We start from the raw sequence: 15,924 nt of genomic DNA on the forward strand, positions 1-15,924 counted from the left end.
TTTCATAATAAATTTTATTTATATAACCCTTTTGCTGATTTTTAAAGTGTTACATAAACAGGACAGGTGAAATGTTATCATTAAAGCAACCATAAACACATGAAAAGACCTAGGTTTACAATTTATGATTAAAACTCTACTATCTACACAATATACATAGACATAAAATGTAAAAACTTAAATATCTTAGAAACAGTAGCCAATCAGTTGTTTTAATTGTCATATTTGAATTCAGCACATCAAAATACATAATAAATAGCACATTTTATCTCTGAAGCAGACGACTTCTCAAAAATTGTAGACCAGTGTTACCCTTCAATCATAGGAAAATATTGTCTCTCTCTAGAATCAAATGGGGTTTGAATAAAATGTACAGGGTAAGTGTGTAAGGCATTTAGCGCATCTCATCAGCAACACGGGCTACTGCAAACATATCAAACCTGTCCTTTGCCTTTTAGACTAGCTTCCCATGGAATCTCAAATCAAGTCCAAGGTCTAAATCCTTATCTTCAAAGCGCCCCATGGCCTGGTCCCAGGATATCTAAAAGATTGTTTAAAGATCCGAGATGAAGGTCATGGTTGACAAGTACTCTCCTCTGGCACAATGGAATTCTTAACTATAAAAGTAAAGCTTGTCTGTGCAGGGCACAAACCTTCTCTGGGGGCAGTCTGACTGTGGGATGAACTCCCCCAGTAACTCAGGACCACAACAAACTTCACCACCTTCTGCTTCAATTGCAAGGCACATTTCTTTGACCTTGCCTTTTCTGACATAAATACATAACAACAGGTGTATATATTTTTCCCCGTATAAAACAACACTTCAAAAACATGATGCTCCACTGCACAAACTTCTCCCTCTGGAGAGAGGGTGAGAGAACAAACAACACATGACAGATGTTAGTCATGTGGCTTAAAGGACTACCAGAAGGCACTCAAATACTACAGTGATAAGTATGATATAAAAACCTATACAGAACAGAAAAAATAGGGTGATTCAGTGAGAATCATAGCAACTTAACTATAGGGAAGAATGGACAGAATTTAAAGGAAAAAGCATAAACTAATGAAGGTCTTACAGGAAGATCGTATTCAATGTCTTCTGTTGAGAGAGATCCCAGACTCAATTAAATGTCTTCATAAGGCTGATGTACCATTGTGGCTACATTGTGTCTATTGATCCACTAGGAGCTACATCACTGTCAAAAGTTTAGCACTGTTAGTGTTTTCCGTGCACTGCAGCTAGAGAAGACAATTGCTGTTTAAGATAAATGTTTGATTTAAAACAAACACACACACACAAAATAAGGGCAGGTAGGTGGGTGGAATTCGTTCCATATTCTTCTGGCATTAGGTTAGTCACTAAACCAGAGCTCACAAGTAATTTAGAAACATTTCATCTTCTCCATGCAAATCATCAACGAAGACATTGCTGAATATTTCTCAGGCAACATATTAACTGGGAATCAACAGGAAGACTTATCAGCTGCTAAGCTTGAATGCAGACATTAAATAGAAATAAAGTCATGTATGGATATGAGACATCAAATAAAAAACAACAACCAAAGTTCTGGCACACGGTACAAAGCTATAGCAATATCACCAAATAGCCAACAAACTAAAGAATTTAATTAAACCAAAGACTATATTCAAGTATGGAAAGAACCCAAACTTAAAAGTAAAACAGAATCTGCAGAGGTGATTTTATCTTTTGGAGGTACCATCATTTTAGTGTTTTCAGACAAACGGCAGATGCTATAACCTCAAAGCCAATAATATTTCAAACTTTATATTTGTGACACTAATTTGCTTTGAAGAAGTAAATTAGACAGTGACCTGCAGCAGAACCAGGGTCTACATTTTAAGCAGAACAGACTGCCTTGGGCAGTATAAGGGCAGTCAAAATGCTTAGTGATTGTGAGTTTTGCTGTGAAGTGCATAAATTTCCCAGAACAGCAAAAATAGCCTAGAGCCAGCCCTGACCTTCAGTATTTCAATATTTGCTCTGTCCTCTTGCAAACAGGCTAACGGACAACTTGATATCCTTTTCAAATGATTTTGGCTATAAAGCTATGTGAACAGGGAGGCTGGACACAACCACAGGTCACTTGTGCCAAAGGCTAAAAATTGAATTAGAGTTCTGTGACTTATAGTAACTGGTTAGAATAACACATAGAAGATGTTTAACTGATTTTAGTTAGCTCAAGTAACTAGACTGGCAATCAAATCAAGACTGAAAATTAAACAGACTAGCCGTCAGTGGAATAGGGAAAACTGGTTGAAAAGTTGAAAACATAAGAAGGATCTTGTTCTCCTCTCATTTGCACCAGGTTTATACCAGTGTAACTCTATTGAGTTCCAAGGAGTTACTCTTAATTCTCACTATTGTGAGTCAGTGGAGAATCAGGCATAAAATATTTAATCTGAAACAAAAAATGAACCTGGATTTTCTGGGCTATCTACCTTAATAAGCATCAGCTGTGAGAAAAGTCTCAGCTGGTAGGTACTAAAATCAATTTAAGGGATTTAATTAGCAAATCCATCACAAGAAGTACAAATAACAACTAGTTTATAGATGCTGTGAACATCTGATTGCTCAGTCAGCACTAGCATTAACAGGACACATCTGTTTGAAAATCCCCTTCAGGATTGGAGATTGCATTTGACAAACTGTTTTTACTACAAGTGCATTATCCATAGGCTCTCGCAATCAGGTTTTATGAAGGACTAACAAATATCAGTAGCACAATCATACTCAGAATGCAGCTAATTTAATTGAGGACCACTGTAAATAACTGTCATGCTTTTCTGCTATCTTAAACCTGCTTAAGTGAAAGATCACTTGCATTAACTCCTAACCAAATAAAACTTATTAGCATAGAAATGGGGTTTTACAGTAGGTAGGCATTTAAGAATTATTTATTCAGTAGTCAAAGTAGTCTGTTTAAAAAACAAACAGAAAAGATGGATTGTAAACTCTTTGGGCAGGGTCCAACATTGGAAATTGTGCAATGGGAAGAATAAAGGATGTGGAAAAGATAGAGAAAAGAGAGGATGTAGGGTATAACAATTTTAAGTGGTTATCTAGGCTTGTTTCTGGCACATCTTGATCTCCCCACTATGGATATATCTTCACTGAAGAAGTAACCCAGACTCTTACCCAGGTGATGTCCCCAACCCTCCTACTGTCCACACACAAAAACATCTGAAACGGGTTTGGTGGTGATTTAAACCTGGGCTAGCTGGCCAGGCTGGTCATATAGGTTTGAGCCCAGGTTCTGCTTTAACCCAGGCTGGTAACCTGCCTACTTTCCACTGAGGATACAGGCTAATGAAGCACAAGTTCTGACAGTCCTCCAATGCCTTCCCAAAATTCCATATGGACCATATTTTCTTACCCTCTACCTACTCCCTTCTTCTGCATCAAAAGTCACCTTCTAGTTTCTATAGTGTTTAACCCTCACACTGCATGCGCCTGGCTACATTTCTACTGTGCTTTCACAGCACCTGAACAGAGATGCCATCCAAGAAATCTGCCTACTAGTATGCAGACAGCTGTTGACACCAAGGAACTAGTGGACCACCAAGGATATGATGTAGGGTCAGTAAGACCCATCATTTGGGGGATGTATCTGAAATCAGCAATACTATGAGGACATCTCTAAGAACCTACCAGAGGAGAGGGTTCTCTAGATCAGTGGTTCTCAACCAGGGGTCCGGGCCCCCTGGGGGGCCACGAGCAGGTTTCAGGGGGTCCATCAAGCAGGGCCAACATCAAACGCACTGGGGCCCAGGGCAGAAAGCCGAAGCCCCGCCACCTGGGGCTGAAGCCGAAGCTTAACTTTATGGGGCTCCCTGTGGCATGGGGCCCCAAGCAATTGCCCTGTTTGCTACGCCCTCTAATGCCAACCCTGGCTTTTATATGCAGAAAATCAATTGTGACACAGGTGGGCCGTGGAGGTTTTATAGCATTCTGGGGAGCGGCGGGGGAGAGGTGCAGAAAGAAATATAGTTAAGTCCAAAGCAGACTGTGAAGAGTTACAAAGAGATCTCACAAAACTGGGTGCCTGAGCAACAATATGGCAGATGAAATTCAATGTTGATAAATGCAAAGTAATGCACATTGGAAAACATAATTCCAACCATACATATAAAATGATGGGGTCTAAATGAGCTTTACCATTCGAGAAAAAGATCTTGGAGTCATTGTGGATAGTTCTCTGAAAACATCCACTCAATGTGCAGCGGCAGTCAAAAAAGCTAACAATGTTGGTAATCATTAAGAAAGTGATAGATAATAAGACAGAAAATATCATATTGCCTCTGTATAAATCCATGGTACGCCCACGTTTTGAATACTACGTGCAGATGTGGTCGCCCCAGCTCAAAAAAGATATATTGGAATTGGAAAAGGTTCAGAAGCAGTTAAGTTGTAGGGTTCACAATTCACATGTATCGAGATTCTGACCCCACCTTCAAGGCCTCAAGCAAAAAAAAACAACCCGAGAAGATCAACGTTTAGATCCCTTATATTAAAGAGATAAAAAGAAAGCAGAAAACCTCCCAATTTTATTACAAATAAAAAACTTTCAGGTCTTTATTCATAGATCCATAGACTTTAAGGTCAGAGGGGATCATCGTGATTATCTAGTCTGAGCTCCTGCACATCACAGGCAACAGAACTTCACCTGGCTACTCCTGTAATAGACCCATAACCTCTGGCTGAGTTACTAAAGTCCTCAAATCAAGATTTAAAGACTTCAAGTTACAGAGAATCCCCCATTTACTCTAGTTTAAACCAGCAAGTGACCCGTGCCCCACACTGCAGACAAAGGCGTAAAACCCCAGGGTCTCTGCCAACCTGATCTGGCGGGAAATTCCTTCCCACCCCAAATATGACAATCAGTTAGACCCACCAGCCAGACATTTGGGAAATAATTCTTCTTTAGGTGCTGTCCCTGTGGGTGCTCCACTTTTTCTGTGGTAACTCAGAGACCTCCCCATCTAGTGTCCCATCTCCAGCCATTGGAGATATTTGCTACCAGCAGTCACAGATGTTGCATACAACACAGAAATAAATACACTTCATACTTTTGTTTTCATGCCCGTTTCAATTTTTCTCCTTGTTTGCATAAGTTACTATAGTCAATTTGTCCAAGTGGAACCAGAGATCTGACCTCACTGGAGCTCTGTAAATGGAAGAGGGCTAGCCACACTGCCGGGTCCCAGACCCTCTTCCAAGAGCAACCACATTACCAGGGTCTCTTTTTATGAGACAGACGGATTTGCCAACCTATCAGACTGACATTTAATCTTGGATGTTTTTGCCTCTCTGTATTTCAGTCAGAATGTTGTAGGTGGCTTCTCAACGACCCATGGCATTGGATCCAGGCAGGGACATACACAACAAGGGGTGGCAAGCAGGGGGCAGGCCTCCTCCCCCCCAATAATCATCTCCACTACTGTCTCCAACTTCTGCCTAGCCCCCCCGCCCCACGTCCCAGGATGTCCACCCCTGAGCCTGTCCTCTTCTCTTTCTTTCAGGGTGGGCGTTAGGCTGAGCGCCACTGAAGGGGAAAGGCACTGCAGCTAGCGCTCCCGCTGAGACCCACTAGAGGGCGCCCGGAGCAGGAAAGCCGAGCTAGCTGCACAGCTCTGCCAGAGGGGTCATGGGGAAGCCTGCTGAGTCCCATCCCTTCCTCACCCGCAGCCTCCGGAAACGTTTGGAGCCCACCTGGGGTGCGCAGAAGGGCGCTCAGGACAATGGGTGGGGGAGGCAGTGAGGTCTGGGGGCCTTGGGAGGGGGGCTGGTGTTTAAGGTGCCCCTCCAAAAGTAGTCATATTTAAATCCCTGTGGATCCAGGCAGATTGCCATCAGTCTCCAATCCTAAAGTTTGAGGGAAATCCAGTCATTCTAAATTTGGGCTTGAATGTAGTTTACAGAATGCTGAGTCCTAAAACAATCTTACATAAGGTATGCAGGCTAACCAGCACCGGATTGGGTAAGGAGAATCCATCTGACAAGGCCTATTCATCATCTAATCCTGCATGGATTGAGGAGAGACGACAACGCTTTGAGGCGTTTTGTGACTCTTAATGAGGAGAGAATGCACTGATGAGACTGAAGTAGCCATGGTTGAAGAGCCCCATTTCATATACAGGTAGTGTAAGATGTACTACGATACTAATGGCTGAGGGTACGTCTCCATTGCAATCAGAAGTGCGACTGCAGCACATGTAAACATAGCATGGGCTGGCTTTAATCTAGCTAGCTCCATTTACAGTAGCAGTAAAGGTGTCAACGCGGGCTAGCCGCTCAAGGACATACCCAGGATCCTCGGGGGTGCTTGTACAGGCCGTGCTGCCAAGGCTTCACTGCTACTGTTATTCGAGCTAGCTCGATCAAAGCTAGCTAGGGTATGCCTGCACATGCTGCAGTCATATCTGATTGCAGCGTAGACACATCCTGTGTTGTTCCTCAGTTGAAAGTAACTTTTGTTCCTAAGATCAGAGATTTTGGACAGCTAGGGACCTGAGTTGCTAGTGTACAAATGCTCAGTGAGAAAATAAATCTCAGATGTGATTGGTTTCATTTAGCTAGCCACATTGAAAGGGGATTAGAAAGGAAAAAGGTGAGCAAATGACTAAAAAGCATAATTTGTAAAGCAAAGGACTCTGTATAGGAAAGCAGCTGGCTTGCAGTGTCAGCAGCTGAAATAAAATAAAGTTATTTGTTTCCCTCAAATAGGGTATCAGTTCAGATAAACATGCAGAAAGTGATTTGTAGAAATGTGGAGATCCAGCAATCACCTTTCTGCAGTAATGTGCTTCAGGTGTGTGGACTGAGAGATAACTCCCCCTCAATATTGTTTGTTTTGTGGTAGCACCTAGCAGTCCCAATCAGTGATCAGGACCCCAGTGTGCTAAGCACTGTTCAAACATATAATAGAAAAAGTACTTAAAATCTTGGCATATGATGAAACAAATTCAGGGCTTTGGAGTGGAGCCCGGAGCTGGAGCGCGGAGCAGCTCTGGAGCAGTGGAGCTGCAGGTTTTTGCCCGGAGCTGGAGTGGAGCCGGAGCACAGTTCCAAAGCCCTGGAAACAATAGGTGGATAACCCAAACAAATGGGGCAGACAAGGTAACAGTGAAGCCATCAATAACAATAAAAGTAACTAGCTGCCTCAGCACACTAACAATCTAGCTATTGCCTCAGACAGTTATAATATTTATAATATTTCCAATTATCTTTGAAAGCACAGAGTATACATGCACAGTAGCAGCCATAAGGCTTTAAGACTTCCAGCTCCCTCAGACGATCCCATGCCAAAGGGCTTGCTACAGAGATGCCTTTTACCCATCAGAGATTTAAAAATCACTGCTGAGCTCTGGTCTGGCGGGCACTTTTTGTAGGGGGAAATTACATCACCCAAGTTTCAACATTTTCTGTCGTCACTTGATGGCAGGGAGAAATTGAGTATCTGGAGTGCCATAGAATGATAGACAACATATTGAAGTTCCAAAAGCCTTCAGGGTACAAGTCATCATGGTTTTTTTTAAGCTAACCTCATAGGCTGGGGGGGGAGAGGGGGGGAATATTACAAGGATCCCCTATCAGTCTTTGACTAGTTTCTGAAAACATACTAAAAAATTCAGTGCCATGATGCCTTAGAAGTATCCTAATCTTTTGTTCGTACAGAATAGATATTAACTGTCCAAGACATTTATAAATGCAATAAATATAAGAAAGAGGATTATCATTTAATAAGGCTCCAAAGGAAAAAAGTACCCTTGAACAAAATTAACCCAACCTTAGCTAGTCAAGAATACCATTTTTTACACTAAGGGATTTAAAGATTATGAGAGGATTTGAACCCATCTGTCACATTTGGCCTGGTTTCATTTTGTGAAGCTTTCTTAGTTAAACTTCACTAAAAAAGCTTGTCAACATATGCCTATATGACTATTTTTAGATGATCTCATTTTATATGCTGGCTTTGATGTACTGATTTTCTACAGGGAAAGATTTACAAGAAGAGGCATTAGGAACATTGACTCCGCTGAAGCTGCAAATTATTAATATAGCATGCTATGGCAAAAAGGCAAAATTAACATGCAAAATTGTAAGATAAACCCAAGATCATTTAGCAGGATCTTTTCCAAATACAGCTGTACTTGGCATCTAACAAAGTTGTTGTTTAACAAGATTTGAATTCTGCAAGGAGCAAAATATTGGAAGTCATCGGAGGGAAGTAATAGTTAATATAAACAGATATTTAAAACCATCTATCTGAGGTTTTTCTTAAGACATCTATAACTATGCCATCAGAGTGCAGATATCCATGTCCTTCTCCTCCAAGGAGTTTACTGGAATACTGTAAAGGGAAGTGGAGCCTGAAATGTACTTGCTCCTGAGCAGCAGGCAGAAGCTCCACATGAGTCCAGTTTAACCTCAGAGATGGTTGATAAAATTGCTCTCAACGTAAGAATGACAACCAACATTTACTGACTGCACGTAAAGAACTAATTTAGATGCTTATCTACCTTTTTGTCTTTGTACGAGTGCAACACCATTAAGGGTAGAGCCTTGTTAAAGCCAATTTTCAAAATGAAGTTTCAGTGTATCAGGTACTTCATATTTTGTAACTTTTCAATATCTCTGGCTGACACTTAACAGAACCTCAGCTGCTTGTGATTACAGATGTTAAGCACTGGAGAGTCAGCCACAAGATACGTTTTGCTGACATCCAGCATACTCTCCAGCTGTTGTAAAAGGACACAACTATACTTTTAGGTGGAATTATAACAATCTGTTCTATTTTAAATTACTGTGTTTTTTGTCACCCCATTCCTGCATTCCATATATACTGGAAATGGTCTGACCTTCTTATTACGTTAAAAGGTGTCTGACATGGCAAAAATACTGCAGTTTTTTTCTTTTATACACAACAGGAAAAGGTGATGCTGCCTATACAATTGCTGTATCACTGAATAGCTGAAGGACTTAGAATTGTGAACATCTGCAGCAATTATTTTTAAGTATACATATTTTGCACTGTACTTGTAATCAGATCTCACTTCAGGAACAGGTAGCATCATTTACTTCTTTTGTACTAAACAAGTGACTTGATTAGAATGTTAAGCCAGCTCCAGCTCAATGTTTTAACCATTAGAGGTACTTCTTCCTGATTATGGCTCTAAATATTGGCTCTTGGTTTACAGTGTGTTGCTGTAGGTATTATTTTTAAAATGTATTATACATTGAGAGACTTTTCTAACTTAGTTGTGTATAGAGTTACTCTGCACAAATGCTTCATTTCAGCATTTAAATCCCCAAATATTTGCACCGTTTTCCATTGCACAAACATGTATTTTTCAATAAAGGAAAACAATGTGTTTTTTTCTCATCTATCCAACGAGAATTGTCAGTTTTCTCAACTACTTTTTTCTTCTTAACAAATCTCTATGAATCAAAGTGACTAAAAACAGATGACTATAGGATTGGTAGCTTTGTTTTTGTTATAAACTATTTAATATCAACAAGTAATTAACATTTTGGAGAATGGAAGTCCCAGTTAAGACCTCATAATACACATCTTGAGAAATCCAAGCTCCTCCAGAGAAACCAGGGAAGACCAAACTTGGTCTTTTAGATATTTTTAAAATAGAACACAAGCAGAATTAAAGGTACAATTTAAAAAAAATCCTTTGCTGGTCATGTTAAGTACTTTGCCCTTCAAGAACCTAAATATCTTTTTAGTACATAGTATGTATAATCTGCAAATGGTATTGTAATTGAGAGTTTCCGAGATCAAAGTAGTTAAAAAGAATCAGTGGGCAAGTGATCCTGTGGGCAAGAGTATAAACAAAGCAGATGAAGTAAATAAATCTGGCTTCTAAAGCGTGAGTACAAAGTTGTAAGAAAAATAATTCAAATGTGTCACTACTGTGTATTTGGTTTTTCCAAAGTTGATTCAACCAAGAGAACCTTGGATGATGGTAATTATTAGGAGATTAGTCAGGTAGATTATTACTGGGTAAAAATCAATTATGGACTTGCCTATATGGAGTCAGCATATTTTCCAGTAAATTACATCCCAATACACTGATGTGCATGCAAAAAAGAATTTACAAATATCTGAACTAACGCATGATGGATGGTGAAGGAAAAACTAGAAAAGCTAGGGGTTTTTTTGTGATGTAATCAACATTTCTAGAATTTACCAAAAACGTTGTGTGACATTTTCACAATGCCTCTACAAATGCATCTGGCATTCATTTTCACCACCTACACCCTACTTTGCTCATATGAGCAAACAATGAGCTCTGCAAAATGAGAAAGTGCATTGGTTGATACCTGCCAAAAATTGGGCCTATGGTGGTAAGGCGTAAATTTAAATTCGGTGGGAAAAAGTGTTTCAATCCCTACATTTAGCATTCATGCTAATCTTTCCACAAGAAGGATGAAATTAAAAGATTAATGACTCCTCCCCTCCTTCCCCTGAAATTCTGTTCCAGTTGGGATTCAAGATTTCAGGTCTCTGTTCTGGGTTATGGTTAAAGGTCTTCTCTAACAAATGGGAAAGAGGGGTTTAGAAATTATTCTAAAAAGATCTACAGTTAGAAAGTCAGGACTATGTTCTTCAAATTTTCTATTATCTTCTCTAGTCTGGTGCTGTTTGTGACAGTGCACCCCCCTAAGGCTTTATGGAAATATGCTTATGAATGTAAATATGACATAACTGGAATATGTTTTATGCTACATATGCCATGTAACATATCTCTGTAAAGGTTATGATCTACTGAATCTATTCATCCTATTTGTATGCATGTATCATTTTTGTATTGGAAGTTATGAATATTGGCTGTGTACTTGCTTGATTTTTAAGTAGCCTTATGTGACGAATTGGGACTGTTCTTACTGTGGTCTTTGAATGCTGACAGGGGAGTGTGGCTAGGATAGTCTGCATTGGGGGAGGGGAGACTGACTGAGGGAGAATACCTGAGCATGTAACATCAGAACCCATGAAGGGGTTGGAGGCCAGGTGACACCTTTGCCCAGGAAACTGAACAAAGGCTGGAGAGAGAGTGTCAGGAGCTGGCTGGTGGAATGGCTGGGAGGCAGACAGGGCTCTTACCTCCCAAGGGGGCTGTGGGGCCCTGGGACCCCAAGAGGGACCTAACTGGGGGGGATCCTGTTGTCTGTGCCTGCAAGACCTGTCTTGGACTGTGTTCCTGTCATCTAAATAAACCTTCTGCTTTACTGGCTGGCTGAGGGTCATGGTGAATCGCAGGAAGCCGGGGGTGCAGGACCTTGTGTCCCCTCACACTCCGTGACACCTTAGTAAAGCATTTGGTCAGCTTCTTGAGAAAGGAATGTGCAAATTAAGTGCCCAATCAAGAAACACTTAATGAACAATGGATCTTGGAAGGCTCCAATCCACATAAGAAGTGTTCCTGGAGACATTCAAGATAGCATGTGGGCAATGGCTGCTGCCTGTAAAAATTGAGTCATGCATGGACATGTGACTTGCCCATGTGACTTCAAAACTCCATCTTGGAGCTTGACTTTGCATAGGGGAGAGGAGGGAGTTTCCACACACAAGAGAAAGTCTATTTAAGCCCGTGGGAGACCCCTCCATTTTGTCTTCAGATGGCTCACGAGACAGCAGCTCCACCCCAAAGGATACCTGAAAGAAACTGGAGCAAAGGACAGTAACCACAGGGGGTATGAGTGATTGCTGAACCCAGACTAGAAGGAGACTAGTCTGTAAAAGGAAACTTACTGGAACACCTCTGAGGGTGAGGTTTTATCTGTATTCAGTTTTCTTAATGTCTTAGGCATAGACTTGCGTGTTTTATTTTATTTTACTTGGTAATTCACTTTGTTCTGTCTGTTACTACTTGGAACCACTTAAATCCTACTTTCTGTATTTAATAAAGTCACTTTTTACTTATTATTTAACCCAGAGTATGCATTGATACTGGGGGGAGGGGAAGGGCAAACAGCTGTGCATATCTCTCTATCAGTGTTATAGAAGGCGAACAATTTATGAGTTTACCCTGTCTAAGCTCTATACAGGGTAAAACGGATATATTTGGGGTTTGGACCCCATTGGGAGTTGGGCATCTGAGTGTTAAAGACAGGAACACTTCTTAAACTGCTTTCAGTTAAGCTTGCAGTTTGTGAGACATGGTTCAGACCTGGGTCTGTGTTTGAGGATGGCAAGTGTGTCTGGCACAGCCAGGCAGGGCTCTGGAGTCCCAAGCTGGCAGGTAAAGCAGGGGCAGAAGTAGTCTTGGCACATCAGTTGGCAGCCCCAAGGGGATTTCTGTGATCCAACTCGTCACACTGTTGATAGATGTAGCCATTTCTTCCTAACTATTCTTTTTTGTGAGAGACTAGACATAAGAGGAATAGATATTGAAAGGAAGGATGGTCCAGTGGGGCGCTTGCCTGGATCTCTGCCACAGGGTTCCTGTGTGACTTTGTGCAAGTCACTTAGGGGCAGAGATGCTATCTGTAAAATGAGGAATAACAGGACGTTCCCAATCTTGCCAGGGTGCTGTGAATGTGTGTTGCTCAGACACTATGGTAACAGAAACCATATACTTGAGACAGACAGAGGACCTACAATGAAACAGTCCAGAGAGGAAAACAATCTAGGAATCGGGGTGGTAGTTCAGAAGCTGATCATTAAGAATTCTCTCTCACACTATGAAGAGTCCTTCTCCAATAACCTCTGGGGTTATTTTAATGTGTTTTCTCTAAAAATTTCTTCTGCATTATTATGTGCTAGAACCTCCGCATCACTACCTATGTGACAAAACATTTATTGCAGAGGTTTTTGGGCAGCTAGCACCTCCTGAGTTTGTGGTTCTATTGCTTCACTGGCTACTCTATCAGGCTACGTAAGAAATACCAACAAATCAGTTTAGGTAGACCTGTCACAATGGACATGAAGTTATTTATGTTGAAATAGATAGATAGTACATCTGGTAGAGGAGAATAAAGGGATTAAAGTCAGCAGAAGCAGATTAACGTTGAATCAAGAACATATGAATAACAGAATCCTGAAATTGTGACCAGCTATTGATTAACACGGAACATGTGAATACCTCCAAATTCCTACTGCAGCCTGATCTAAGACACCCACATTTTATTTATAATAATTTATATACTAATTAAACCTCCTACAGTAGTAGCAAGGGCCAAATATTCAAGAAGCCATGGAAATAAAAAAAATCCAAATTAATTTCCCCAATTATGTCCATCTAAACTAAGACAGCTAAAAAAACTGAAAAGCCTAAACAGTATTTGCTTACTGACATGATACAAGAGTAACAATATAGAATATATGTTAAATAGCTTTGTTCATAAAGGATGGCAAGTTGCTGCAGGCAAGGATATTTTTGTGTGAATCTTACATATCTATGCTTTTTAAAAAACAAAACAAAAGGGGTATTAAAAATTGTAGTACACAACCCTGTGTGAAAATGTGCAAACTATTCATTTCGTCACTGAAATGAAGATGGAGGAAAAATATGATCAGGAAGTTTGCTATTTCTTCAGTGACTAACAGACTGCATTTTAATGGCATCTGTAAAAGCAGTTTTCATTAATGTATTTTGTTTAGCATTTAAATTATTCTGCACAAACATTCTTGATTAGTATTATGCAAGTAGTAAATAGTTATTAAGATTATGTTATTTTTACATTATGTATTATTTACTAATGATGCCATCAAAATACATTTGAGTTTGTAGAAATATATGGTATATTTTTCACACACACACACACACACACACACACACTGAATGAAACCAGTCCATACAAAATCTGCAACACAAAATTGTAATATACACAAAAATGCATACAATGTTCCTAATTCTGCAACTGCATCATTATGGGTAGATCCTTATGTCCAGGCAAAGTCCCAGTAATATCAACAGGGCTCTGCACAGGTGCAAGGGTCCATCCTTATAGATTCAACTCTAGGATCAGGGTCTTAAAATATTTGTATATTGGTAGACACGTACATACACCCCCCCCAACTATTTTAATACTGAAACAAATAAGGTCCCCTTTTATTTGATTCCTTGTTTGTGCAGTAGCATCATTAATGATGTCAGACTAACTATATCAGTTAATAACTGTTGAAACAAGCAGAGTTAAATAAGATTTTTTGGATAGCTTACAAAAAAGATGATAGATGGTTTTGATAAGAAAAACTGGGAGATAAGAGGACTGGATATAAAACATTCCTTTAAACTCAAATAATATCCTCAGGACATATCCTCAACTCCCCGGACTAGAATTATGGTTTCAGAGGGTAAAGGTTAGGGTTCCAGAGGGTAGGACTCCCTGGGCTAGATACATGATGCACATTGATAGCTATTTTTGAAAGTTAGCTTCTGTGTATCAGCATGTAAATGCTGTACCCAGTTTCCCAAGATTCTTCTTTCCACCTCCTCCCCTGAGCACGCCCCATCTCCGCTCCTCCCCCTCTCTCCCAGCACCTCCTGCACGCCATGGAACAGCTGTTCCCTGGTATGCAGGAAGTGCTGGGAGGAAGGGAGAGGAGTTGGGGGGGGAGAGGAGTTGATCGGGGGGCCAGCAGACCCTCTGGAGTAGCCTTGTGGGCCCCCAGGTGTCCATGGACCCCAGTTTGAGAAACACTGTATTTGAAATGGAGTGCCTTACCAACTGGATTAAAGAAAAGAAGCTAGTAAATAATAACAAACATTAAAAAATAAACAATAAAGAAACCCTGTTTGAACTATCAAGATGTGCAAATGCCAGAACTGAAGAACCACATGATTGCATTGCTATAAACTCATGTCTTCTGTCACCTCATCACCTCTCTACTCTTGGCTACCCTCTCTTGTCATGTCACATCTAAAATTTAGACTATGCTGTCCTCAGGACAGGATCCATGCCTTTCCATTTTGTTTAGGAAAATGCTTAGCACATTTCTGGTAATATAAAATAAATAAAATATAACAATAATAATTAATAATAATAAGCAAACAACAGTAAATGTCAAATTTGGGGCTCACAGTTTAGGAACAGTTGCATTATTACTGCAGAAGGTAGCACAGATAGACTGATCTGAACTTCGCTACAAGATAACAAAATTTGGAGATACATTACAAAAGTAAGAGTAGATCAATCAATCAACAACAGTATGTTAAAAAGGACAAAACCATCATTAGCAAAATAGCTGTTCTTCCAGCTATGTGGTATTCAACCCTTGAACTGGGGCATTTCCTTGATTTTAGTTGAAGAAATGTGTTACTGAGTCACTTCATAACTTTGAGGCCGAACTTTAAATTTTTCAACACAACCACTAGCTACTTAAAGGAATTTCAAGACTGAAGGAAAGCTGATCCATTTTTAACATTAGTTGCAACATAGAAAGAAATGTGAATATACCTGCTTCATCATAGGATACAGTCAATTTTTCCAGCATTTCTCGGTCAATTGACAGAATTTGCTGTTCCAGGATGGTTTGGTAAGACAACACACTGTTCTCTTTGTCTTTCTCATAGTCTTGAAGATGTTGTTTCAGGACTTCAGGCAGGCGGGACTTCACATATTCTGCTGCTGACTATACAGAAAAGAACCAAATGCGTCAATTAGCTCTTAGTGCAACTTCTTCTGGACAGCTTTATCTACATTCCTCCTAACCTCTCCCCCCCCACACACAATCTTTTTAAATTTAAGAGTTAATGTTCCTCCAATATATTTCTTCACACTGCAAACACTTTTTATAAAAAAAAAAGGAAATTACTTAAGATAACATTCACACTTAGCACTGCCATCCCCCAAAATTGCCAAAACCATGACTCAGGCCCCTAAAAATCATGGTGTTTTTAATATTAAATCATGGGGTTTGGTCTGTCTTCTGATTTTTGAGCTCC

General features: G+C 40.2%; 1 protein-coding gene across 1 annotated transcript in view; it reads right to left on the reverse strand.

Annotated features, from left to right (window-relative positions):
- The window catches only part of PPM1L (protein phosphatase, Mg2+/Mn2+ dependent 1L), a 189,389-nt gene that overhangs the window by 40,295 nt on the left and 133,170 nt on the right, over nucleotides 1-15,924 (reverse strand). The window contains exon 2 of the mRNA XM_026650029.2: nucleotides 15,437-15,611. Within this exon, the coding sequence (XP_026505814.1) occupies nucleotides 15,437-15,611 (175 nt within the window). The remainder of the gene's footprint in view (nucleotides 1-15,436; nucleotides 15,612-15,924) is intronic.

This window comes from Terrapene carolina, unplaced genomic scaffold, assembly GCF_002925995.2.
Source record: "Terrapene carolina triunguis isolate 2854851 unplaced genomic scaffold, T_m_triunguis-2.0 Scaffold88, whole genome shotgun sequence".
Taxonomy (NCBI): Eukaryota; Metazoa; Chordata; order Testudines; family Emydidae; genus Terrapene; species Terrapene triunguis.